General features: G+C 41.6%; 4 protein-coding genes across 4 annotated transcripts; 1 reads left to right on the forward strand and 3 right to left on the reverse strand.

Annotated features, from left to right (window-relative positions):
• Positions 1-2,852: 2,852 nt before the first annotated feature.
• Positions 2,853-5,739, reverse strand: LOC120741547 (bromodomain-containing protein 4-like). The gene is made up of 5 exons (XM_040044526.1): positions 5,609-5,739; positions 4,592-4,638; positions 4,177-4,508; positions 3,823-4,146; positions 2,853-3,431 (listed from the first exon to the last, which is right to left on the reverse strand). The coding sequence occupies exons 1-5, from the start codon at positions 5,623-5,625 to the stop codon at positions 2,853-2,855; spliced, it is 1,299 nt and encodes a 432-aa protein (XP_039900460.1). The 5' UTR covers positions 5,626-5,739.
• A 2,373-nt stretch (positions 5,740-8,112) lies between these two features.
• Positions 8,113-9,426, reverse strand: LOC120741474. Its single transcript, XM_040044408.1, has 5 exons — positions 9,304-9,426; positions 9,183-9,232; positions 9,011-9,093; positions 8,418-8,925; positions 8,113-8,292 (listed from the first exon to the last, which is right to left on the reverse strand). The coding sequence occupies exons 1-5, from the start codon at positions 9,318-9,320 to the stop codon at positions 8,180-8,182; spliced, it is 771 nt and encodes a 256-aa protein (XP_039900342.1). The 5' UTR covers positions 9,321-9,426; the 3' UTR covers positions 8,113-8,179.
• Positions 9,427-10,070: 644 nt separating this feature from the next.
• Positions 10,071-12,053, reverse strand: LOC120741473 (putative uncharacterized protein DDB_G0294196). The gene is made up of 3 exons (XM_040044407.1): positions 11,930-12,053; positions 11,800-11,846; positions 10,071-11,728 (listed from the first exon to the last, which is right to left on the reverse strand). The coding sequence occupies exons 1-3, from the start codon at positions 11,944-11,946 to the stop codon at positions 10,830-10,832; spliced, it is 963 nt and encodes a 320-aa protein (XP_039900341.1). The 5' UTR covers positions 11,947-12,053; the 3' UTR covers positions 10,071-10,829.
• Positions 12,054-12,839: 786 nt separating this feature from the next.
• Positions 12,840-22,699, forward strand: LOC120741387 (neutral cholesterol ester hydrolase 1-like). The gene is made up of 5 exons (XM_040044262.1): positions 12,840-13,323; positions 15,716-15,938; positions 16,594-16,663; positions 17,747-17,918; positions 18,699-22,699. The coding sequence occupies exons 1-5, from the start codon at positions 13,189-13,191 to the stop codon at positions 19,317-19,319; spliced, it is 1,221 nt and encodes a 406-aa protein (XP_039900196.1). The 5' UTR covers positions 12,840-13,188; the 3' UTR covers positions 19,320-22,699.
• The last annotated feature ends 326 nt before the right edge of the window (positions 22,700-23,025 follow it).

Consider the following 23,025-nt stretch of genomic DNA (forward strand, 5'->3'; position numbering starts at 1 on the left):
CAAGACAGAACTAGAGAAGTCCTTAGATACAAATTTCAGCATATCTCCCAGAAGTGCAGAGTGTACAAATGTTTGAGTGAGAATCCATTTTCTTCAGTCTCTTATCCAACTAATAGAATAAGTAAGTAAAACTTTATTTATATAGCACCTTTCAAGATAAAAATCACAAAGTGCTTCACAGAAGCTAAAACCTAAAAATAAAAATCAACCAAAAGCAAGTTTAAAAAGATGGGTTTTTAGCAGTTTTTTTTAAAAAGCGTCCACTGAGTCCACAGATCTCAGGCTCAAAGGGAGAGAGTTCCACAATCTGGGGGCCACAGTTCCAAAAGCTTTGTCGCCTTTTGTTTTCAGCCTCGTGTGTTGGACAGCAAGCAAGCCCTGGTCACATGACCTCAGGGACCTGCTGGGAATGTATGGATGTAAAAGTTCACTTATATATGTTGGTGCTTGTCCATGCAGAGCCCTGAAAGTCAAGGTCAAAACCTTAAACTGGATTCTGAATTCAACGGGGAGCCAGTGCAGCTGAATCAGCAGGGGTGTGACATGGGAAAACTTGGAGGACTTGGTCAGAAGCTTTGCAGCGGCGTTCTGAACAACTTGTAGACGCTCCAAAGAGGCTTTACATAAACAAGTAAACAAAGAATTACAATAATCCAGACGAGATGAAACAAATGCATGAATGACAATTTCTAATTCGGAGCGCGATACAATGGGACTCAGCTTAGCAATGTTTCTCAAATGATAAAAACAGGAGCGAACCAAAGATTTTACATGGGCATCCAAAGTCAGAGCTGAGTCAATGCTAACACCAAGGCTCCTGATAGACTGTTTTGCAAATGTAGCAAGTGGACCCAAGTTTTCCATAACACTAGGTACAAAATTTTTAGGAGCACAAACAAGAACTTCCGTCTTCTCCTCATTTAGTTGAAGAAAGTTTCCAGCCATCCAACATCTAATGGAGTCTATGCACTTGTGCAAAATCTGTAGCTTGGAAACATCATGGGGGTTAAAGGAGATATATACCTGAATATCATCTGCATAGTGATACGAAATGTCCTTAAAAGTGCTCAATAAGTGTTGAAGAGGAAGTAAATACAGTAAGAACAATAAAGGCCCCAAAACTGAACCTTGTGGCACACCATAGGCAAGAAAAGTAGAAGAGGAACTGTACTTCGAGGTAGCCACAGAAAAGGATCGTTCATGCAAATAGGATTCAAACCAGTCCAAAGCAGCCCCTGATATACCCACCAAACCTCTCAGCCTATCTAGCAGAATATGATGGTCCACAGTATCAAAGGCGGAGGTCAGGTCCAACATCAACAGAACGGAGCATTCTCCTGCATCACATCTCATCAAAATGTCGTTGGAGACTCTAAGAAGTGTAGTTTCAGTAGAGTGAGCTCTACAAAAGCCAGATTGGAATTTATCCAGAATGCTGTATTCATCTAGAACAGCTATAAGCTGCTTAGCCACAACCTTTTCTAAAATCTTAGAAATGAACGGTAATTTTGAAATCAGTCTGTAGCTACTGAGAAGAGAAGCATCAAGCTTAGGTTTTTTTAACAGTGGGTGAATAACAGCATTCTTACAATAAACAGGGACCTGACCTGTTTATTGTAAGAAACCCTAACTTTATCAGTAAAGAGGTATCGGTACAAGATGTAACTTATGTTTGTCCTTTCTAAAGTAATTAACTCAATAGGAATTCAAGTTATGTTTAAACAGCCTGCGTGCCTGTGTGTCAATACATTTAGGTAGAAACCTCACAGCAAGTTCACTGCAGTGCAGCTAGCATGTGTGTTATTTCTAAAAACAGATTAAGTGGCAGGAAGGCAGAAAGTACTTTTTATATTAATTTAATGTGACAAGTTCAGATGACAGTGGTTCAAATGCAAAAAACTAAGCATCTTCGGTGTTGCAGTGAGAATACAGGGATTAAAAATAATCTGCAAATTTTAATCACACACCCATCTTTGTCCAGTGCTCTTTCAGATTTGGTTAGTATTTAGGCTGTACCTGGAAAGCAGACACCAGCAGCTTTGCAGCTTGAGCAAAAATTGGGAGATTGCAGTAGCTTCTTGGGCGCGTGCTGCCTCCCTATAGTTACATTTTAAATGTTTGGCTGCTTTATGGGGAAATTGGCCACCTGGTCCCACTTACCCCACCAAGCTTATACTAAACAGGTGCACTAATTTAAGACCTTTATACATTTAAATAAGTTCTACGAACCATTAACCACAATCATAAAATAGAGAAAATCTTAAAGAGACTGGATGTGGGTACCATGAATCCCCATGTGTCACAACAGTTATGATGCAACATTCATTTCTCAAAGACTGCAGAGACTTGTTTGGTATCAGCTTTTCACCATTTACAAAATAATTTCTACAAGTCTGGGAAAAGCACTGGTGTGTTGGTTGATGTGGATTATTTTTTGCACAGGCTTATTTTTATTCCAAAAAAAAAAAACCCCCCAAAAAAACAAAAAAAACAAAAACCAAAAACAAAACGCATGAGCTAAATCAGACCTCAAGACTCCTGTTTAAAACATTCAAAGGTGCTCAGAAACTTGGCATCAAACGGATCAGCACATACAAAACATTTAGTAGTCAAGAGTACAAAGCACAAACTAAATGTTCATTTGAAAGGTCAGTCCAGTAGTCCAGCAGGTTCCACACTGCAGTTCCTAAAATCAAAGGCATAGATTTAATGTAGTGTTTGAAACTTAGGATTGCCTTATTGTTTTTATACATGCCCTGCTCCCCTCAACAAGGATGATGTGCCTGAAAGAAACCCACAATAAATTCATTGATTTTGCGCATTTTGTTTTCTGATGTGCCAGTGTGGGTGGCTTACCGACATGAAGCTATGAAATGTTGGTATCTGATCTGCAGGGGGTGCTGAAGCTTCTTGGCCTGGTACAGTGGCACCTTGGGACTGTAGCTTGGCAATCGGGATTGGTAGTGTGACATGAAAGGCTGGTAGCGTGGCTGCTTGGCCTGGAGCTGGTAGAGTGGCCGTTTGGGCCATTGGACTTCCAGAAGCTGCTTGAATTGGTAATATGTCTGCTGAGGCATGGGCTGAGGCTGAGGGTACAGGGGCAGAACGGCAGCCTGCTGGGGCACCTGCAGATGGAGGTACAGGGGTGGGAAGACTGCCTGCTGGTGCACCTGTGAATGGGGGTGCAGGGATGGAAAGACAGCTTGCTGGGGAACCTGTGGATGGGGGTGCTGGGGCAGAAAGGCAGGGCCCTGTGGTGGCTGAGGATGCAGGGGTGGGAAACCCTTCTGCTGCGTTGCCAAAGGCAGAGAGTGTGAATGCAAACCAGTCTGCTGGAGAACCTGTGGATGGGGGTGCTGGGGCAGAAAGGCAGTCTGCTGGGGAACCTGTGGATGGGGGTGCAGGGGCAGAAAGGCAGTCTGCTGGGGAACCTGTGGATGGGGGTGCAGGAATGGAAAGACAGCCTGCTGGGGAACCTGTGGATGGGGGTGCTGGGGCAGAAAGGCAGGGCCCTGTGGTGGCTGAGGATGCAGGGGTGGGAAACCCTTCTGCTGCGTTGCCAGAGGCAGAGAGTGTGAATGCAAACCAGTCTGCTGGGGAACCTGATGTGGCTGATGTGGACGTAAACCAGTCTGCTGCTTCGACTTAGGGAGACTTGGTGGATGGTGTGGATGCAAATGGGACTGCTGGGTCACTTGAGAGAGACTGGGGTGGATGCAAACCAGTGTGCATTGTCACCTGAGATGGACTGGGTGGATGCAAACCAGTGTGCATTGTCACCTGAGATGGACTGGGTGGATGCAAACCAGTGTGCATTGTCACCTGAGATAGACTGGGTGGATGCAAACCAGTGTGCATTGTCACCTGAGATGGAGTGGGTAGATGGTGTGGATGTAAACCAGTCTGCTGGCTCTGCTGAGGCACACTGGGTGGATGCAAAACTGTCTGCTTGCTCTCCTTAGGCACACTGGGTGGATGCAAAACTGTCTGCTTGCTCTCCTTAGGCACACTGGGTGGATGCACCTGAGGCTGATGCAGTGCTGGCTTACCAACATGCTCTGACAACTCTGGCTTTTGGGGCTGCTTTACCTGGCAGCTCAGGGTTGGGCAAGGCCGGCAGGCAGACTGCTCCTTGTGCGGGCAGGGCCGGCAGCTAGGCCCCTGGGGTGGACAGGGTCGGCATGAAGGCTGCTTATTGGGTAGGCAGGAAGTTTTTAGTTGTTGTTGGGGCACCTGTGACTGCTTGGGTTTGCGCTGACGTGGTTGAGATGCCCGTAGATTTGGTAGGGGCTGAACATCAGGCTTTGGTTCTTTGGACACAGAGCCATTCTGTTTTAGGGTTTCAGATTCAGGGTGATACTGGTTAGTGGAGGACATAGTTGTGTTGTGGCTTTTTGCATTCAAGGGTGAGGTATGATTTCCAAATGTCTCACTACCATGCAAAGTGTCATTCCCAGAGTTAAGACTACTTAAATCCAATCGATCATCTGCAACAGGCACCTTCTGATCTGCATGATTTTCAAAAGGGACAGTGTTATAGGCTTTTAAGCAAAAATTTAAGTCTACAAAATGCAATGGTGTGTTTGCTTACCATTTGCTTGAGGTCCTCCCACAACTAACAAAAACAGCATCCACCATCTAGACAAAATACCAAAATGACTCTAAGCTTTAATAACACAACTTAAGAGATGGTTTGATACAGATATTAGTAAAAACTAGTGATGGGTCCAGCAACACTCACGCACCGACGCATGTATCAAGCTCCCCTAGCGATGCCTTGCCGTGCGTCGCTTTAAGAAAAAGTCACGTGATCGATACAGCTGCTGTATCGCTCATTGCCAACGCGCCAAACTGTGTTTAAAAGGTACCGCATCCGCATCTGCCAACGGAATGAGTCGCCACCAAAAAAACAAAACAAAACACAAAATTACTCTTGCAAAGATAAAAAAAAAAAATAATAATAATACACATCTCTCCATAACACAATGGAGCCCGAAAGAAAAAGAAATGTTTCTGCTGTGTGGAATCATTTTGATCTTTTAACTGCAAATAAGGTAATAGTTTGTCTGTCTTTGTTTCAGTGTAATCTTTCAGAATAGAAAAAACAAACAAACAAACAAACAAAAAAAAACCCAGTCATGTGACTTGAAGTGTAAATTATTCATTTCATTTTATGCAGGTTAAATGTTGCATCTGTTCTGCGGAGGATAAACCTATTTTCTGAATAGAAATTTATAATAAACTCTGAGTCAAATGGGTAATATTACATTCACAATACTTTCATTTTAAGTTACACTTAATGTCATTCATAATATATTTTAAAGATGTCTACAATATTTGTGATATAGAAGATATAAAATGATTCCATGGAAAGTACAATACCTTACAGTGTATACAGTGCATATAAGTATGACTAGGTCATTGAATCAGTGTCTGTTGTGAGTCTCAAGTAAGTTGCCTGCAATGATATTTAAAGTCCAGCAGGTGTCAGTATGGAGCAAAACAGCAAAACTGTCGACACAGTGTCGATACAGTTTGGGGAATGTGCTGAAACGCTTCACGAGGCCTCATCTACCCATCACTAGTAAAAACAGTTTTAAAAGCTTACCTTAATAAAAAACTCATGGTCTCAGCTGCAGGAAGCAGCAAACTCTGCCACTTCTCTCAGCTGCTACCAAATCAAGAAGCTGAAAAACACAGCCAGGCCAGTGCAGCCCTTTTAAAAATTTTTCCTCTCTGTCATGGGTGGTTAATTGGACTCAGGTGTGATTGTTTGTATGCAGGTGTAGCTAATTAGGAAACACTGTGGCCAACAGTAATGTTTTAATCTTCTTCATTATTCAACATTTGCACATAAATAAGTGACATATTATTCAGTACTTTTAAAAGTTTTCGGCAAAATTATCCACGCCCACTGCTGCGCTATGAAGTCTGGGATATTTTGGGCCACGAAGTCTACACCGCCACATCCTTAAAATTCAGGGAAATGAAGGACGCATTTGAGGCTGCATTTCGAGCAGCCTTTGAATTGGGACAGCCTCGCTGTCGCTGTGACGTAATCGGCCTTAAAATGCGGCCTTTAAGGCTGCAGACCCTGAATTGGGATACAGCCATATTCTACTGTTTTACACGGTGCTGTATGCACAAAACCTTTTTTTTGTTTTTTTTGTAAAGCATAATAGGTCAGGCTGGGCCAGTTCCTATGTATTTAACAGTTCTATCACTGATACTTTATTCTGTTTATTTATAGTCAATTACTAGTTTTTGGTCACTATTATTCTGGTATTTATTGTTATAAACTGTGTTTTAACTAGTTCTTGTTGTTTGGGGGCCCTTAAAAATGAATTATTTCTCAAGAGCTTTAAGAGGATAAAACATATTCATCAAAGTATCATACATACAAGGATGTATGCAGAAACCCAAAGACCCCTTTCCCACAACACTGCTCAGAGAAGTCATTCCATTAATTAATGCCTCAATCTTAAATATGTCAGCCTATCTCTACTAATAGGCCACTAGTACCATAGGTCTTCAAGCTTGCAGTTGTTAAACCTTTAAGTAAAAAGACATATCTTGACCTATCTGAATCAGCTGTCTTAGGAACAGTTCTGTTTACGTTATATGTGCTTGCTTTAGGCAGTATTATTAGGATGCATAGTATACATTTTCACTGCTCTGCAGATGACACCCAATTTTATCTAGAAGCCAGATAACGCAAACCATTTAGATAAGCTGTAGGAATGTCTTAAAGACAAAGACGTCAATCACGTCTAACTTTCTGCTTCTTAATTCAGATAAAACTGAGGTTATTGTATTCTGTCCTGAAAATCTTAGAAATATGGTATCTAACCAGATTCTTACCCTGGATGGCATTACCTTGGCCTCCAGTAACACTGTGAGGAACCTTGGAGTGAAGTTTGACCAGGACATGTCCTTCCATGCACATATTAAACAATTATGACTGCCTTCTTCCTTTTGCACAACATCTCTAAAGTTAAAACTGTCCCATCTCAGAGTGACACTGAAAAGCTAGTTCATGCATTTATTACTTCTGGAGTGGACTACTGAAATTTATTATTATCAGGATGTAAGAAAAAACAAAAACCTCCCTTAAAAGCCTTCAGTTTATCCAAAACCCACAGCAAGAGCACCGATACGGTCTAGAAAGATCAAATTTTTCTCTTCCTTGCCTCGCTGTTAATCGAATTTAAAATCCTGCTCCTCACATACAAGGTCTTGAATAATCAGCCCCCCGTCTTATCTTAAAGACCTTATAGTACTGCATCACCCCAATAGAGCACGTGTGTGATTCCCACTATCAGTGAGCTTCTATCCTCAGGCCAAGTCCTACGACCTTATGTCCCATTCCAGAACTTTCACTGTCATATCTGATTTGTTATATCAAACGCTGCTACACCATTTATGTTTATATTACCCTGCTCGCTGTTGTACATTACACTGGTCCCTGCATTGCTCTGTCAATAAATTGCCATGCTAATAAGGCAGAAAGCACTTTAACATTCCATTTGCACAATGTACATTTCCAGAGTTTAACCTTACTTATTGTTTAAGTCTTGATCAAAGGAGCAGTTCAGAACATTTCATTGTGTGTTGTACTTGTATGACAATGTGACAAAGAATCTTGCGGTTCCTAGAGTATTCAAAAGTAGGACAGGAGGCAGAGTCTTCAGCTGTCAGGCGCATCTTCTGTGGAACCACCTTCAAATTTGGATTTAGGAGACAGACACCATCTCTACTTTCAAAAATAGGCTTAAAACTTCTGTTATAGCATATAGTTGGGGCTGGATCAGGTGAACCAAAAACCTTCCTTTGTTACGCTGCAATAGTTTCTGGGGGATTCCCATGATGCACCAAGTATTTTTAGTCACCTTTCACACTGTGTTTATAAACCACTCTGTATTTAATCCTTAGTAATTATCTTTGGGGAGAGCTCTTCCACAGCATCTCTTATCTGCAGTGTAAAATTTCAATCTGCTTTGTATACAAGTTTCTACAAATTGTAACTCTTAACAGAAGGAAAGCATTGTGTTGGCATCATACACACATCTTGTCAAACTTTATTACCAAATCATTCAGTAAATGCTTAGAGAGTCAAGATGAAAGTTATTTTAATTGGGAAGGTCCGCACAATGATTCAGAAGGCTCAACATTGCTGTGCCTAAGAGAAAACATTCATGAATAAAGGCCATTGAAAACCAGTTATCTCATTAATCGTTTTCCATGACCATTGGTCCCTTTGTGTGGCTATTACATTAGCACCACGTTCTGTGCCTGAAAGAAATAAATCCCACTTAAAATTCACTCCTGTTACTCAGCCAGTAAGAAGAGCTCACCCAGATGAAGGTTGAGCAGAATATGGACTGTTTAAAAAGTTTAACTTTCTAGAAGTAACTCACCTGGTGGGGATACTGGAGTTGCTTGCCTGGGTAGACCAATAACTTTCCCCCTGTAGATGGGCAAGACAGTCATGTAGTGTGGACGCTTGGACTGGTAGTAAGGCTGGTAGTGTGGCCATTTTGCATGGTACTGAGGCATCTGGAGTGAGTATAGTGGCCACTTGGCCTGATAGTGAGGTCTCTGAAGCTGGTAAAGTGGACGGTCAGACCACTGGGGCCACTGGGGCAGAAAACCAGGCAGCCTGAGTGGAGAACCAGGCCGGTGGGACACCAGAGGCTCCTTGGATTGGCAGAAGTGCTTGGGCGGGCAGGAAGGCTTCCACTTTGGCTGGGTTGCCCAAGATAGGGAGTCAACCTGCTGTCTGGGAAGCTGTGGTGCACTGGTGAACTGCTGGGCCTTCTGGGGAAAGCACAAAGCCTTTGAGCTGTGCCAGCATACACGCTGAATGGGTGCCTGAGGTTTATGCTGCTGCCGGGGGACCCGTGACTGCAAACCAGACTTCACTACCTGTGACATTTGAGGATGTGCATAAAACTAGTTATCAGGCAGAGACTTGCACGGTTAGATTCACTGTTGTGCCAGGATCACTTGCCTTTGCATTCAGGGTTAAAGTATAAGCAGCATTTGACTCGCTGCGCCATGAAGCATTCACTCTGGGGTAACGACTACCTGAATCTGGTTGGTATCCAGCAAAAAGCAGTTTGTTAACCTTTAAGAATATTTAATCTATGCAATTCACCAGTGATGCAATTTAACTTGCTTACCGTTTGCTTGATGACTTCCAACAGTGAGAAGTAACAACAACAACAGCCAACTAAAGAAAACAAGTGTCTGTAAGCTCTAACTGAAAACTTTTAGCTTCATAGAAACCTATTTAGTACTTGCCTTAATGAAAACCTCATTGCTTCAGCAGCAAGAACCCACAAACCCAGCAGCTACTGCTGTCAGCTGCTACCAAACCAGGAGACCAGCAAAAGAACCTGAGCTCTCGAAAAGCTTTAAAAGGTTTACCCTTTATCTTGTTGATTAGGTGACCACAGGTGTTTCTACTTCAGAGCAGATTAAGCTCACTATGACACCAGGAAAGGACCTTGAGGTATTTTGCAACTCTTTGCAAATCATTTTCAGCAGCTTCCATTGTGCAGATGCTGTTCAGATGACTTAAATGTGAAAAACCTGCAGCTGAATTTTTTTGGAGCTGCTGATTGGTTTAGATGTTTGTTCTTAAAGAAGCCTAAATATTTTCACTGGATTTCCAAATAGTATGAGTTTAAATTATGAAGGTTAATTCTGCTAAAAGAATATATGTGCAGCTGACAGAAGTATTCCGCCATTGGCTTTATGTCTATATCAACATGATTTCTATCAATAAAATCATTGCAAAGTTTGGAAATTCCTTTGCTACAAACATTAAAAAGTAGGTTTAGCTTAACAAACAAACAACACATTAAATAAGTGTACTAGTCTAAAAATCTCCTTTATTTCATTTATTGCAAAAGTTTAAGAATATCATATAGCTTAGAAAAGACAGCCTGCTCACTTTACAGGTTACCACAGCTGATCGTGGGGCGACCGTGGCTCAGGGGGTTGGGAAGCGCATCTGTAACCGGAAGTTTACAGATACGGAGTAGTGCTCCCTCTAGTGGAGGGGATTGTAAAAGCTGCATTATTAGAGTTACAATAAAGTTTACTGAAGCAGAAAGCACCAACGTCTAAGAAAAAAAACAACCCTGTGAACTTTGCACACTCCTAGAAAACACATTGAAACACAATAAAGGTCTGCCAGGTGAACAGTATCTACTTTGATCCAATGTTTTAAAGAAAACAAGTTAGAAGCAGTTCTTAGCCTTCTGAGTGTGATGGAGTAGATGTGCTGTGGAATGGAATTTTTAAGATATGTTCAATGGAAATATTGCAAAAACCCTTTTGGGGCACACATTATGCTGGCAGCCTTTGTCAAAGATGGTGTAACAATATAGGGGATAATATAGGGATTTAGTTTAGCTTAACGCTAAACTAGATATTGAGCTCTTCAACAAATAAATAGACACATATAGCAAAATAATTATAGCAGTAGCTGTATTTTACTTTGAAAGGTCAGAACAGTGTTTCAATGTTGCAGTGCCTAAAACAGAAATCGTGAGTTCAGGAAAGTAACATCTGAACTCTTGGATGATCTTAGAGGTTTCACTAGATAACCTTCCCCAATGTTTCTCTTAGTGTTGCTGCCACATGCTTATTAGCTGCTGCGCCGGAAAGAAATTCATGTTGAACACAAAAGTCCCCCGATGTTGCCCCGCCTACTTTTATAACGTCCTAGCGGAGACAGTTTGATTACAAAATTTGAGGGGAGAAGAAAAAAAAAAAGAAAAAGATTTGGATCATAATTTTAATGAGTCTGCTTGAAAAACTTATTTCCAACGTGTATATCTGATCTGCTGGGGGTGTCGAAGATGCTTGATCCGAAAGAGCGGAGTCTTGGGTCGGTGTCCTAGCAGCCTTTCCCGGTAACGGGATATCATGGGCCGGTAATGTGAGTACTTGGCCTGGTAGCGAGGGATCAGGAGCTGGTAGGGTGGCCGTTGGGGCCAGTGGGCCATTTGCGGCTGCTGGAGCCGGATACTTGGCCGGGGTACCTGCTGCCACTTTAGGGCCGAACCAGGCTGCTGGGGTGCCTGAGCCACCTGTGCCCATTTGAGTTCAGCTCTAGGCTGCTGGCGCACCTCTGCAAATTGTAGCTGTTGGAGAGGGGATTGATGCATTTGGATTAAATCCAGCCGCTGGTGTGATGAACCAGGCTTCTCTGGCACCCACAGCTGCTGAGATGGAGAGTAGAACTCTGGGGATACCTGGGACACCTTAGGCACCACCAGCCGGTTGAGTGGAGAACGGGGCTGCTGTGGTACCTCCAGCTGCCAAAGTGGAGGACTACGCGGCATTGGCACCTGCAAGAGCACCTGTGATGGGCAGGTAGTCTCACTGGGTGGGGAGGTAGGTGGCGGCACCTGGGGCTCCTGTGACTGCCTGGATGAGAAGGTACGCTGCTGTTGGAGCACCTGTACCTGAAAACCAGACTCCACTTCTTTTAGTGGAGGTTCAGTATTACTTAATGAATACTGGAGATCTGGCAAAGACCTGTTTTGTGCCAGTGTTTCGGCTTCAGGCTGATAATCCACTGTTACTGTTGTGTTGTAGTTACTCTCATTCAAGGTTGAATTATAGTTATCAAGTATCCCACTGGTCCCTAATGTCTCATTTTTAAAGTAAACGCTTAAATCCAGTTGATCATCCGTATGGGCTAATTCTTGATCTGTGAGAGAACATTGGAATATGTTAGACAAAAATGTTGGTGCATAAAATTATCAAATTTTATTTGCTTACCATTTTCTTGATGACTTTTGACAGCTAGCAAGAACAACAGCAACCATCTAGACAAAAGAGACTATAAGCTTTAATAGCGGCATTAAAAATATGTTTGATTTAACTTTTAAAAAACTTCTTTAAGGCTTGCCTTAATATAAACATCATAGCTTCAGCTACAGGAAGCAGCAAAGACAGACACTACTGTCAGCTGCTACCAAACTATGGACCTAGAAACTAATGAACAGACAGTGAGTCAGAAACTCTTTGCAAAACTTTATTTTCTTACCTTCTTGCTTAATTGGCCAGCTGTGTGACTACTTGAAGCCAGGTGAAGCTAATTAAGAAACCAGCGAAGCACAATGAGGCACTGCAGGCAGATTTAAGCAACACTCTGCCAACCTTCAGTTCAGCTTTCTTCAAATGTTTTATCAGGGTTGTTTGAAATGAAGCAGACCTGCGTAGTGTTCAGATTTCTTAATATTTATATTTAATATATTTTTATATCTAATATCTGTTTGTTTTTAAAATCAGTATTTTAATAAATTAAAATTTAATTTTAATGCATATTTATTTTTAATTTTTATTTGATATTTTAAATATTTTATTTACCATTGTGAACAAATAAAAACACATCATCAACAACATTTAAATTTCAGTATTTAGATTCATCACTTAATTATTAAAACAAACTGTTAATGTTTACAGTAATATTTTTATATTTGCATTATTTTTAATACAAACATGTTAAATTTAAAATATGCATTTAATATTTACATTTAACTATAAAAAAATATATTTGTAAAATGCATAGAATACTTTCAAATTGTGATTTAAAATGTATACTTTATATTTAAAAATTCAAATTGTTTATTTATATTAAGCGTATATGACTTTTATTTACACGTCACAATTTTTGTTAGTTTTTTAAATTTCCTACATATTTTACATAAATATTTATAATGTCATATTTGGATTTACCATTTTAATTTATATTCATACTTAATAAATTGACATTTCTATTTAACGTTTAGATTAAAATGTTTGCAAATATAGCTATAAGTCTGACCAAAACTGACACGAAAAGAAAACATTTGAATTTAAATTTGTCAAAATGTCGCAGTTTTATTTCAGCATTTTATTTCGGTTTACCATCGGAGCTCAAACGGACTACATTTCCCAAATGCAACAATGTTACGAAATTCTTAAGCTACTTCCTTAGGAAGCATTTCAAAATAAGATGTATGTTTCCAGCGTAACGTCCTATCTTTGTGAAAAGATCCCTGCTCTCTGCATAGAGCTTTAATTTTGAAGCCGGGGTCATTCCTCCCATTCTCGTCGATCTCTGGCGGAGGCAGCGACCGCTCAGGACCGTGTGGGAGGGTTAATCTCGTTTCAACCGTGGACGCGATGAGGCTCCGTTTGGCCGGAGCCGTGCTGCTGTCAGCGGCCGCCTACTACGTCTACCTGCCGCTACCGAGCGGAGTTAGCGAGCCGTGGAAACTGATGTTGCTGGACGCGCTTTTCCGGAGCTTCATGCAGGCGGTGAGAGCTGACTGATGACTGACAGGAGGGCAGAAAAGGGCAGGTTGATGCGAGGAAAGACAGGGCTGTTAGGATCACAACACCTGAAGCACGAAACCGTGCAGGTGAACGGGTGATATGAAAATCAGGGTTTATTTTATAGCAGATCCGAGGTCGTGCAGAGAGAAGGAAGTTCCTGGTTAAAATGAAAGCCTGGTATGACGAATGAGCCAAAATAAAAATGTCTGTAAAAGCCAAATCTAAACAAGAAAAAAAATATGGTTTTAGTCTCAGCCAGTATCTATTCTCACCTTCTAAAATCTCGCCTTTGACGAATGCCTACTATAATCTAATGATTAAAAAGATCTAACTCTACACTGAAATTGATAACGTCAAGACAAAATCACAACAACCACAAAAAACAAAACAAAACAAAACAAATACAGAAATGGGACGAGAAATAAAAGGTAACTAGAAAATATACAACTAACTTAAGTCTGTTCATAGGTTCAACAGGTTAATTGAGAGGATAAACCCAGAAGTTTTAGAAAGTCTTGGGGTTATTTTAAAGCTTGCTTTCATCACTAAGATGGCCTTTCTGTCTTCTTGTTTATGCATTCATTCATTGTTCTTTCATTACTACAGAATCCTTGTATATGACACTTAAGATAGATTTGCTCTCTCTGTCCTGATTGCAGTCTTAAATCTGAACGGGATCCAGAGAGAAAAACTCTTAATGCAAATTTTGCAATTTATGTTCCCAGAAAATCCCACCAGGTGGCTGGACTTGACTGCAGCCATCATTAAAACAAAATATTGATTTTTGTGCTGCATTTTTTTTCCCAAACTATGCTCGTTTTGCCTTTCAGCGCATCTCTTTCACTCATATTTAAATACGCTCCTTATGTATTTGTTTAGTCATTACTAATTTTGTTTACTATTTGTTTACTATATTGGCCAGAATGATTATAGTGAGCATTAGTGCAATAATGCACAGCAACAACTTCGGTTTTTTTTGTTTTTTGTTTTGTTCTTTACACAGAACAAGGAGTTTGTTGGTTTAATTTTTGATTAAACGGTGTGAAAATTTTGAAAATTCATATTTGTTATTATTATTATTATTATTATTATTATTATTATTATTATTTAATTATAAGTGGTTTGTAAGGGGAAATTTTTGGAATTTGAGATTCCAACTAACCACAGCATTTTTTCAGGGCTGGTGACTCACTGACACGGAGCAATAACACCTCCTCAGGCTGGTTGTCGTCACCATTTCAACACATTGGCAAAGACTAAATCTGAAGACTTTCACCTCACCTTATCTGGGAAACTTTGTCCTATACTTGAGTAAACCAGAACTTTCACAGTAGAATCAGAACTACTGCATGAAGCTTCTTTCACAAAGGGTTGTTGATAAATCTGCATATAGGATTTGGCAGATTTTAACCTGATCCTGACAGTTTTTCCAGGGAAATTAATTATAAACTATATTATATATATTAGAGTTTTTCCTCCATACAGAAAATATTGGCACTGACCAAACAGGTTTTGGCTTTCCATCAATGGAAAAGTACAAATCAGCCACAGTCCTTCAATCTGTATTCAGGGAATAACATAAAAAGGACCTTTAACTAGGCAGGCCACTTAGCTGTAGCTCACCTGCAATGCTTCATATTTAATTAAACACCACACAGTTTACACGCCCACATCTTGAGTGACGAGTTTCCATGCGTGTTCCCCACATTGAACAGGTTTTCACGCCCTGCTGGTTTCTTACCTTCAGGTCTCGTCACTTTGAGCACAAAGAGACAAATGGTTCTCTTTGTGTTTTGGAGACTGCAACCCCAAACCTGTGGCGTTCCAGTTCAAACGAAATCATTTCCCTTAGAAAACTGTGAATATTATTACAAAAATGCGTTATTAAATCTCTTTGCAACCGCACAAAAAGTCCAGATTAAAATTTTCTGGATGTGTAGTTTGAGGACAATCGTTGCGCCTGATGGTGGGAATGATTATTGGGTTACACTGTAAACTGATTTCAGGGAATAGGCGAATGGTGCCACACAAGCTTAACTAATGATCTGCTCTGCTTCAGAGCAGAGCTGTAGCTAAACCTAAAAAATCTTTTAAGACTGGTGAAAGTGTCAGATGAGGTCGTGTAGGCAAACCCTGTGCTAACCCCCTGCATGCTCAGTCCAAGTGTGACGATCTAAAGCCGAAATCGTGGTTCTGTAACCAGCTTTGAGCATCAGTATTATGGGATTTATCATAGTTTCAACTGCAAACCTGCAATATTTCAATGTTTGTGATGGAGACCAACAGAATCCACAGAAGAGAACTGCAAAAAGTACTTGAAAAAATTTCCTTGAGCACAAAATATAAAAGTTATTTCTTTTTTTAAAATTTCCAGAGTGATGTAGCTCATGCGATGGGCGTGTGCCACCGCGTCCACGTGTTGAACCGGGTGGTGTCCTGGGTGGAGGTGATTGAGGCTCGCTCCAGCCCCGCCGTGAACGTCACGGACTCCGCGCTGGGAGGCGTGCCCACCCGGGTGTTTCATCCCATCGGAGGGGAGAAGCTGAAAAGAGGAGTTATTTATTTCCACGGTGGCGGCTGGGCCCTCGGCAGCGGACGTGAGTGCGGTGCATAAGAGGCTTTAGACAACCGTAAAGCTGCTGACGGTTAAACAAATCCAATCAACTTAAGTCTGTTTTTAAGCCTATTTTTCTGCTGGTTTCAGTGTTTAGATCTCACTGTGACAACGTCAGCTTGTTAAACACAGTCTTATATGAAGGGGGAACTTTTTTCTCACATTAGGAGCAAACGCTGCTTTTCTTTTTGGGCTAAAGTTCATTTTTGTATGAAGATGCTATCATCTTCATACCCGTGTCATCATCACTGAGCCTCATTTATTCGGTGTGTGGTGCTTTCATTGCCTAAAGATTTGCTGTATTTAGTTTGTGAGCATATTGTAGCTTCTACCTCCAGTATTTTACAGAAATAACTTAAGTTTTTATTCGTTATGAGTCGAAACAAACGACTGAATCAATAAAGTCATAAAGTCACAGGTCAAATGATCTGAAAGTCATATTCCCAAAGACTTTACTACTACAGGAAGTTATACGAGCAGCCATATGAGTCATCCTCTGCTGCCCAGGAATGCTGAGACTTCTAAATCTCGTGGTATCGAGTATAATGTAATACCAACTAAGCCTAAAATGAATTTGCAATATATTACTGTAGCCTTACTGGAACTTCAGCATCGGTCACTGTTTATGTGCTTCACAGGAATGCGCTCCTATGACCATCTTTGCCGGAAGATGGCGGAGGACCTGGATGCCGTCATTATGTCAGTTGAGTAAGTTTTGGGCGTCGATCACGTGAATCTAGAAGGAACAAACCTCACATTGAAGCTGCAGGTGGTGGATTTTTATGTAAAAGGTTTGAAGACAACAAGCTATGCTTTTCTCTTGTTGTTTAGCCAATCGTAGCAATGACAGCTGATTGTTTCATTTTGATCTGAAAGTCAATTATTGACGTTTTCAGACAGCATGTTTCAAACTCTTCCCAAAGGAGGAAAACTGGGTGAAAGTTTTCAAGAGTTTTTTTTTTTTTTCCATGTTTAGCATCAAGGCCCGTTTGTGACCTTGGAAACAGTCTGCAGCAGTCTGCCGCACAGACTCGGGTCTGTTCATTTATCATGGACGTGGTTTAGCTGAAGGCCATGTGATGTGGCTGAATGTGCTCAAAACATCAGTGAAACTTGTGATGAGATTATGGTCAAAGATGTACCGATTGTGCCACTCTAGGCTGATGTCAGTATTTGAAAGACCCATTTACTCACAGATATTTAAGGGGTGTGTGTAAATTTACTTTTCTGTTATTTTAGTTTACCCTTTTGGTAAAAATCCCCATGAAGTTTCTGTCCTGCCTTGACATGAGAAAGATTACACAGGAAAAGATTACTCTTTCAAATCAGTTTGCCCCCGCTGGTGACTCTCTCCTCTTAATGGAGAGTTTCTGGACTTGGATTCTTCCTTTTGTTTTTCTTATTTATCCAAATCCATCTTCATATGCTCTCCTCTTCAGCACTGCCAGAAAGGCTGCTTACTGCAGAGCCCCTGGTCTAGCCCAGCTCTGCCTTTAAACCCATCTACATCCCTGCCACAGCCTTTAACCAGGCCCAGCTCAGCCTGTTTGACTCTGCAGTAAGCACCTACTGAAATCACTGTTCACCCCAGCAGCTAGCTCAGGAGTATCATCACAGATGAAGGATTTAAAACTTTAATATTCTGTGAAACACAAAGAAAGTCAACATTTAATATAACAGATGTTCATTTTTACCTCCAGTTTTAGCTTTTTCTGTCTATTTTTTTAATTATCGTCATTATAACACCTGAGTATGATATTGCTGTCATGTTAAATTGTCCGTTTGCTGTAGCTACCGTCTTGCTCCAGAGGCCGTGTTCCCAGATCAGTACCATGATGCAATAGCGGCGTCGCGGGCCTTCCTGTCCACTGAGGTTTTAGAGCACTACAGCATCGATCCCGAGAGGGTGTGTGTGTCGGGAGACAGCGCTGGAGGAAACCTGGCTGCTGCTGTGGCGCAAAAGGTAGAAAAACAAATGCATACATAGAAGGAGAAGCAGTTTTGGGGTAGTTTGCTACTGTTTCTACTTTCTGTTTACGCAGAATACACACGTTTCTGTTTGTTTATCTCTTGAAATGATTACCTGGTGTAAGCGACCCTGTGTGTAAAGGGCAGCAATGGGCACATCTTAGTGTTCTTCTATTTTTGGCTGCTCCCTTGAGTGGGTGCCACAGTGGGTCGTCCGCCTCTATCACATCCAGTTCTGTCCCACCAACCCTCTGCACGTCCTCCTTCACTCCTTGACATCATTACAGCCTGGTTTAACCAGCCTATCACAGCGGAGACAGTGGAAACTGTCAGAAGACACCAGCTGTGTTCAGAAACTAACCTCATCAGCTTGAGTTATTACACAGGTGACACAAGGCAGCATGTGGACAGTTTGAATCAGGTTTGTCCTAAAGTGCCCTTCCCCTGCTAAAAGCAGAGCATTTACAGTGTGCAGGGTCGGGAAGAGCGCAAGCGAGTAAGCTGCGACAGCGCCTGTAGAACAACTTTATTTTAAACATGCGTTATCACATTATCTTAGAATCCACAGAAATCAATGTTAATGTTTCCTATTTCTGAAAGGAGAAAAAAACATTGGCCTATATTGATATTGGTGTCAGTCAAAAAAAAGAAAATTGGTCGGGCTTTAAATATCAGGCAAAAAGCTGCCACCGAATATTTTATGTAAGGACTGAAATCTGGTGTTTCTGAGTGTTTTTCCTCTGAACTAAAATCTAAAGCTTGCGTGTGTCCACAGCTCAGCTCAGATGACACCCTGAAGGTGAAGTTCAAGGTCCAGGCGCTGATCTACCCCGTGCTGCAGGCGCTCGACTTCCACACCCCATCCTACCAGCAGAACCAGGCCGTGCCCATCCTCTACAGGCCCGTCATGGCTCGCTTCTGGCTGCAGTACCTGGGCGGCAACACCTCCCTGGAGCCTCTCCTGCTCGCCAACAACCACAGCTCTCTGGACGAGTCGAGCATCAGCGCCGAGACTCGCTCGAAGCTGAACTGGACCGCTTTGCTGCCGACTGAGCGCAGGAAGCACTTCCGGCCGGTGCTTAAAGAAACCGGGTCACCTGGCGTGGTGGGCGAGGTGCCGGGGCTCACGGACGTGAGGGCGTCGCCGCTGCTGGCGGAGCAGGGCGTTCTGGGCAGGACGCCTAAGGCGTACGTGATGACTTGTGAGTTTGACGTGCTCAGGGATGACGGCTTAATGTACGCCAGACGTTTGCAGGACGCTGGCGTCACGGTGACCAGTGACCACTATGAGGACGGCTTTCACGGCTGCATGGTGTTTGCGTATCTGCCGATGATGTCGAGCGTGGGACGGAGGAGCATGAACAACTACATCCGCTGGCTGGACCAAAATCTGTAGGAAAAAAAATCGTAGTTTCCACTTTGTGGTATGAAAGATGAACTGGGGCAGAAATCTGGGATGACTCGAAAAAAAAACATGATCATAGCTGTTAAAACATCCCAGCTTGAGCCAAGAAGGTCAAAGGTTGGATCCACTGTGTCGATGCGGAGGCGTCTGTTTAGCACATTAAAGTTTAAAACCACTGGACCTATAAATCTACAATCAAACACGCCACCGCACATCCTCAGTGTGTCCTGACACCAAAACGTCTTCAAGCAACTGTGACCAAAGAAAGTTTTTATATAGAAACATCTATATAATTAATGGCAAACTTATAAAGACAGGTTTTATACTTATTAACTTTATTTATTAGTTTTAAAATGGAAACGAGTAGAAAACTACAAATATAAACATATAAGAAACTTCTTTATACAATAATATTCGCTGAAAACCCCTAAAGCTTAAAACATTGTGCCATAGCAGCATAAAACAGTGATTCGCTGGCAGGTGATTCATTAAAACAAACGGCTAACGCTGCAGCAGTTTTGGCCCACAGTATAATTACTGCTGTCAGTTAGTGGGTCAGTGCAACAGGAAAACTAAGAGCGGCTCTTGTTTTACTCAGCAGTAAAGCAAATTATCATAATTCGGCATCATCACTGCCAGATGCACAGCTACACGGCGGTATTTTTGCTCCACAGCTCCGCCCATAAAAGTCAAAAGTCAAACCTGGTTTAAATTGGGCCGATCTAACCCTTCAAGGTCGCCTCCTCAGGCAGCGATCAGTTAGATTGCTCCCCAGGAGTCCAATTCTGACCATTTGGACTTTTCTGCAATGCTCTCTGGATCTACTCCACTGTGTAAAAATGGGGACCTTAGAACTTGAATGGTGGTGAGTAGAGTAGCTGATGATTAGAAACCACCAAACCATGTGGCTACTAAAAAACCGCTTTTAAATGCTTTGAGTCAGCACAGTTGTAACCCTCAGATACCTCAGGAGATTATCGTAGAGTTTGCATGATTACAGTCTGCCACGGGGGAGAGATTCATGGTGTATAACCCCGTGAGTGTCGTAAAAAATGACAAGCTTGCTCCTGTGTGTGGTTTCAACTTCCGCTAAAACCGTTTAATTTCTGAGTCGTAACTTAAAACCTTGTCGTACGCCACTTTGTAGCTGACGGTCAGTGATTAGGGGATATTTCAGGCTTAATTTATCCCTCTAATGTCAGCCGCAGTCAGCTGTATCATTAGTAGCCACTTTAGTCACTCAAACTAAAGATACATTTAAATCTGGACCTGCTAATGTGCAAACTTGTGAATTTCACTGACATTTTCTCATGTCTGGTCACCGCATCCCTGCTAGTTCTCATCTTAATATCTGATCTCAGTGATGCTAAGAAGTACAAATCAGTTAAATGTGAATCAAAGGTTTGATATTTATCATAGTCAGGTATGCTTTTTGATTTTTATTAGCAAAGTTCCTCTGAAAACGATATAAAATATACATATTAACACTCAGACTTGAGAAAACACTGGATACTAAATATTGAATTATTATTATTTTGTTTTGTTTTTTTTAAACACAGCCGAGGTGGTGAAAAAACGTTTTATTTAGTTTAAGAAGAAGTGCAAGAAGAAACGACACAGCCACAGCTTAACCGTGCTGAAGGATAATCTGTGGCTTATTTCCAACATTTCCTGCCATCAGTTGCATTTTCTCTGGGTCGTTTTAACCCTCAGAGGCCTAAATATTCCAGCTGCCCTGCTCCCAATCTAAAGCCTGTAATTTACAGGATAAACAAACAGACTTCTGTGACAAGAAATGAAACAGTTCTTCTTTAACGTTAGACCGTTTAGTGCGTTTTTTTTACTTGATTGCTGTGAGTTAGGCTTTTTTAAAAGCAAAAAATCACACGTTCTGATGGCTGATAACTTAAACCTCGCAAGTTTGATAACAAAGTGACGTCATTTGCTGCAAATTGTTCTTTTTTTGCAGCAGGAAGTTTGACTTTTGGGTGACATTCAGAACTGAAATGACTGAAAACATTCGATTTCATTTTCAGCATAATTATGAAGAGAAACGACAACAGGCCCAGCTGGCCTGTAGTACGGCTCAAAATTCCTCAGATATGATGTTTTATGATGTAACGAGACACTGAAGACACACACACACAAAGCCAGACAGTCGGGCTTAGTGTGTGTGTGTTGTAAAAGTATGTCAGAGTTCACAGCTGTGTATACTCACTGGGTTGTGCAATAATGTATGTCTCAAACTGTCTCTCAATCTCTGTAACTTCACTCTCAGATGACCACTGGACCACGGGGCCAATGCAATGATGAACGCTGTGAATTATTACTTTTTAAACGAGTAAAATTGCTCTATCGCCACGAGAGAATCGGTCCCAAGCGGAATATCACGTTTCCCGCTCGCCCGGTGCTGCTGGCTCAAAACAAATATAATGAACTGACGGCGGTGAATGACTCGCTGTTGGCGTTCAGCCCGACTGGAGCAGGAACGCCGAGCTGAGGGTGGTCACTACACCCCTCGAATTATTCCACAAAAATGTAATTTTCTTTCTCTCCTTTAAAGGAAATGATTCCAGACGTCTTATTTCTAACATGTGGCTTTTATTCACGTACATGTATAATGGTATAACTCATCTATAAATTAGACACGCGGGCTTGCGGTAAAGTAAGTCTGAGTGCTGTCATTTTAATTCTGTATGTGAAATTATGCGTTTAATGGGTTCGCATTGTATAAATAAGGTTTTAATGCGAGTCGGGTTATGCAACAGGTTGTTTCAGGCGAGCCGATATGGAAAACCGGGCCCAGATGTGCTCCTGCATTGCTGGTAAATCTCGTAAAGGAGCTGTTTTATTGGCTGCTGTCACAACTGTGCAGGGAGGATGAAGAGGTTTCCTTTTATGTTATCTATGTTTTTATTTCCACTCTGCGCTGTATGTTTGTTGTAATCTGGGTTTTAATTTTCTGTCCGTGCACGTGTCAGTGCGGGAGACCCGTGACACTCCTGGATAAGTTTTTAAGCTGTGATTAAAAGGACAAAGGAACTACAGGCGGTGCTCAGCAGCACCGGGTAGAAGAGCAACATAATGGTTTGTTATCTACATCTGCTGTTGTTCAAAAAAAGCCAAGATCCAGACCCATAAATCATTTATAACTTTACTGATGTTGATATGACTGCAGCTGAAATGAGGTTCAGGTTTTGGTAACATTGTGCTTTAATTAACCGTCCTGCTGAGCATGTAAAAGCAGCATAGAAATGATATCAGACACAGTGAAGTACTACTGTCAGAGTGCTTTTTAAACTGTTTTTTCTGGCATATCCCTCTTCAAGTCACAACCCATATGTTTTTGACCATTAAAGGTACTGTACTGGGCAAAAGTCTCAAGCCATTTCTTTGTAAAAAGTGGAAAAATGTGCAGTGATTTATTGAAAAATGTGGCGTTACGGTATATCAGGCAAAAACCGAGTTTATACAATTCGATATCTTGGTGTGACCACCTTTATTCTTCAACACAGCCTGAACTTTCTGAGCAGCCTGACCGCCTCCGCACACGCTGACGATGATTTCAATCAAAATGTAAAATTTGGATTCCCGCCATTTGACCTGTTGCCCTGATTTTCAGTCCAGTTCTTGTGTAATTTGACTTACCACAGCCTTTTCTCCTGTTTCCCCTCCTTAAGAATGGCTTCTTGACAGC

Source organism: Simochromis diagramma, unplaced genomic scaffold (genome assembly GCF_900408965.1).
Source record: "Simochromis diagramma unplaced genomic scaffold, fSimDia1.1 OVJJ01000602.1, whole genome shotgun sequence".
NCBI classification, from domain to species: domain Eukaryota; kingdom Metazoa; phylum Chordata; class Actinopteri; order Cichliformes; family Cichlidae; genus Simochromis; species Simochromis diagramma.

Bases quoted from the DNA above. Each gene is read 5' to 3' on its own strand.
- LOC120741474 (XM_040044408.1), bottom strand. The intron at 8,926-9,010 runs GCAAGTGATCCT...CAAATGTCACAG, and splicing joins CTTTAACCCTGAATGCAAAG to GTAGTGAAGTCTGGTTTGCA. The intron at 8,293-8,417 runs GTGAGTTACTTC...TATTTCTTTCAG, and splicing joins AACTCCAGTATCCCCACCAG to GCACAGAACGTGGTGCTAAT.
- LOC120741473 (XM_040044407.1), bottom strand. The intron at 11,729-11,799 runs GTAAGCAAATAA...GTTCTCTCACAG, and splicing joins CAAAAGTCATCAAGAAAATG to ATCAAGAATTAGCCCATACG.
- LOC120741547 (XM_040044526.1), bottom strand. The intron at 4,509-4,591 runs GTAAGCAAACAC...AAAATCATGCAG, and splicing joins GGGAGGACCTCAAGCAAATG to ATCAGAAGGTGCCTGTTGCA. The intron at 4,147-4,176 runs CCCTGTCCACCC...CCTAGCTGCCGG, and splicing joins ATAAGCAGCCTTCATGCCGA to CCCTGCCCGCACAAGGAGCA.
- LOC120741387 (XM_040044262.1), top strand. From the start codon at position 13,189: ATGAGGCTCCGTTTGGCCGGAGCCGTGCTGCTGTCAGCGGCCGCCTAC. The intron at 16,664-17,746 runs GTAAGTTTTGGG...CGTTTGCTGTAG, and splicing joins GCCGTCATTATGTCAGTTGA to CTACCGTCTTGCTCCAGAGG. The intron at 17,919-18,698 runs GTAGAAAAACAA...GTGTGTCCACAG, and splicing joins CTGCTGCTGTGGCGCAAAAG to CTCAGCTCAGATGACACCCT.